The 3,210-nt window shown below is 37.6% G+C and overlaps 1 protein-coding gene across 3 annotated transcripts in view; it reads right to left on the bottom strand.

Moving 5' to 3' along the window:
* LOC107678409 (STAM-binding protein-like A) overlaps positions 1-3,210 on the bottom strand; it is a 10,572-nt gene that overhangs the window by 4,177 nt on the left and 3,185 nt on the right. For all 3 annotated transcript variants that reach the window (XM_016473647.1, XM_016473648.1, XM_016473649.1), the window contains 2 exons: positions 3,123-3,192; positions 1,491-1,628 (listed from right to left, as the gene is read on the bottom strand). In XM_016473647.1, coding sequence (XP_016329133.1) covers positions 1,491-1,628; positions 3,123-3,192 — 208 coding nt within the window. The remainder of the gene's footprint in view (positions 1-1,490; positions 1,629-3,122; positions 3,193-3,210) is intronic.

The following is a 3,210-nucleotide window of genomic DNA, read 5'->3' as shown; positions in this document are numbered from 1 at the left end:
ATTAAGTAGACATGCAAAATGTGCAGTGTTGGGGGGCCTCCAGGAATGTGGTTGGGAACCACTGCCATAGAGAATCGAAAATTTTTCCTGTTGTACAGTACCAAATTTCGATACCTAAGGGGTTAATCTTGTGAACGTCAGTGAGTCAGTAAGCGTGCTGCAGGCTTGAAGCTTCGAGTGCTGGTGATTGGCTCTGGTGAAGCATCAAGGAAAAACACTAGTTTACGCCGGTTCCGCCCAGAGATGTGGCTCATACGTGAGGCCCGACCCCCATAGATGTAATGCCGGGTTCAGACTACACAATATTTTTGTCGGTCACGAATCTTGAGTCCCGACGCCCATTGTCATTTACGAATCCCCACGACACCCTACGTCAACCAAATCGTGGCAAAATCGGGCTAAAATCGTATAGTCTGAACCGGGCATTAGGCTACATTTACACAGTGTGCTTTTATTTTAAAACAGCGTTTAAAAATGAAAACGATCCACATTCAAACTGGTGTTTCTACTGCATTTCAGAAAAGATCTCCATCCATGCTACATAAGACAATTTATCAGATTTATACTATGCTTTTACTCACTTTAAAACCACCATGGAGTGTTTGTAATAACCTCCGATTGCGATCAAATGAGGGTTTTGGTCATATAATGTTGCCTGAAACATGCTATTTGTAGCCTTTTATCAAGCTCATCGCTACACCTGCTTAGCATTTCTTATGTAAACACACTGTATTGTTATGAAAATAGGCAGAATCTCATGAAAATCGCATACTAATCATATACTGCCGTAATCGTGTTTATTAGCTTCATGTTTCATCCGTAGAAATGTTTTTCTTAGTTTCTTATGTACAGAACTGAACGCAGACAGGAAATGGACGTTCCTCACAGGAGACGGTGAGATATGAACCCATAAAATGATTGACAGATCATTGACTTCCTCCGAGTCAGAACAGTGATCGCAGAAGAGAAATCAGACTGAGACAGCGCTAGAAGCAGCTCATGCTCATCAGTAAATCAGTGGAAAACGAATAGAAGTGATGATTCTGTCTGAGCTATGCGTTTTGACATGAAAATGTACTAGTGTAAACAACATAGCCTAAAAGGTGTGGAAACTGTTTGAACTTTATTAAAACTATTTGCACTGATTAATTGTGTTGGTTACATTTTGTTCCTTAGTGCTTTTTTGTTCCTTATAAAACCAACGTTTGAGGTAATGTAATCTTGTTAAAATGGATTTCATAAAACTGGTATTGGAAAAAGTATCGTTCAGGAACTGGTATCGAAGTCAAGGTATCGGTATCAATAGCGAAACTTTTTGCGCGAAACCCAGCCTACACTGTACTGACGGACCTTTAGAGAAATTACCATTTCAATATGATTATTTCCTCATTGAGCTTTTTTTTTATCATTTTATTATCATTATTACATGCTATTGGATATCTGTGGTTCATATCAATTCTATAACAAGAGAAGGCAGAAGTGTGACTCACATGTATCCAGCCCAGCGTGATGAGGTCGTACTGGTCCTGCACCAGAAACAGCTCCTCTTCATTCTCTGTGTCACAGTAATCTGGACCTCCACACTGCTTCGGCACGATCACGTGTGTCACTGTAAACGCGTTCATATTCTGCAACAAGCACACAAACACTCTCCATTCAGATGTCTTAATGCACTGTATTGGTAAAGCTTATCCACGAATTGGATTAAAGAGTGTTATCTATCTGTCTGCCTGCCTGCCTGTCTGTCTGCCTATATATCTATCTGATTAGGGTATAGGAAACAAATATCAAGTATTTCTGTGACAGGTCTCATAAGTACTAAACTACTATGCATCTATGCTATTTTATATAGTTACACTGTAGATTCTATATAGAGTGAATGTTTAAAAAATAAAAAAAAAAACAGGAAAAAAAACTTTAAAAAACAAATTTATTCGATGAACCAGTTCATCAAATCAGACTAAACCATCTGAAACTGTTTGTTTCTGGTCGTCATATTAGTCCTATTTTAGCCAATCGTTAAGTGGCGCAGTCGTGGCCTAATCGTTATAGAGTACCTACTGGTGGAAAAAGAAATCAGTGCCTATGGCAGGAGTCACGGTATTGATTTTGTGCTGCCTGATATGCTTTTTTACTCTCTAAGTGCCGGTAGCCATTGACCTACATATTATGAATCAACAGAGACCATGATTTCAGCTAAACATTTTCTGTTCTGTTCTACTGAAGAAAAAAATTCACCAACATCTAGGATGGCCTGAGGGGGAGTAAATTACCAGCGAATTTTCATTTTGGGGTGAACTATGCCTTTAACAGCTGTTTATTCAAGTTAAAATGTTTATCGCAGCTAATTTTTCATGCCAAATATTCATCTCAGTCTGACAAGCCTTTAGCGAATCATATTTGAGCTTTGTTATTGGTAACAGGGAAAATTTAGGTGGCTCGCAACATCCAAATATGGTACGAAATCATAATAAAGGAATAATAAAACATGTCACAAAGTAGAGCTGCACGATTCTGGATAAATTGAGAATCACAATTTTTAAAAAAATTTTTGGTGTCAAATAGAGATCACAATTCTCCCACGATTCTGAACTAAACAAAATAATGTATAATTTATTAGAAGCTGTGACAAAATATTAATTGCTGCAGTCTATTTAAAAGTGTTGAATTTACATGAATTATTAAAATGTTTTAAATATATAAATATATATATATAGTAGTCAACATTTGAAGTGGATCAAAACCTTTAATCAAAGATGTCCTCAAACCAAAACAATACCCGTTCTTGTCTTAGGACAACTTTGATCCACTTCAAATGTTGACTACTGTATGTATGTGTGTGTGTGTGTGTACAGTATGTATAAACTTTCATCCCAGTATTTCTGTGATAATATGAATGATTGTAATACAGAAATAATACTTTGTGGTTGAAAAGACTGTTTGTGAAGCGGTTTCTTACCTAAACATGGTAACTGCTCTCTGTGTCAGCGGCAGCGCGAACACAGATTTGAATGTTCCAGTATCACTTTTCCCAAAGATTTAATAGACACAGGCGTTGTCATTTAGAAATGAGATCGCAATCTTTTAACGATTAATTGTGCAGCTCTATCACAAAGTCATCCCAGTCTCCCACAGAGTATCCCACAGGTTTCCACTGCTCTTATGGTGTTGTTATTGGCCAATCGCAGAAATTTGCTGCAAAGCTCAGCA

This window comes from Sinocyclocheilus anshuiensis, unplaced genomic scaffold (assembly GCF_001515605.1).
Source record: "Sinocyclocheilus anshuiensis isolate Anshui unplaced genomic scaffold, SAMN03320099.WGS_v1.1 scaffold112, whole genome shotgun sequence".
Lineage (NCBI taxonomy): Eukaryota > Metazoa > Chordata > Actinopteri > Cypriniformes > Cyprinidae > Sinocyclocheilus > Sinocyclocheilus anshuiensis.
Note: the sequence above shows the minus strand (reverse complement) of the source record. Positions and strands in the feature narration are given on the sequence as shown.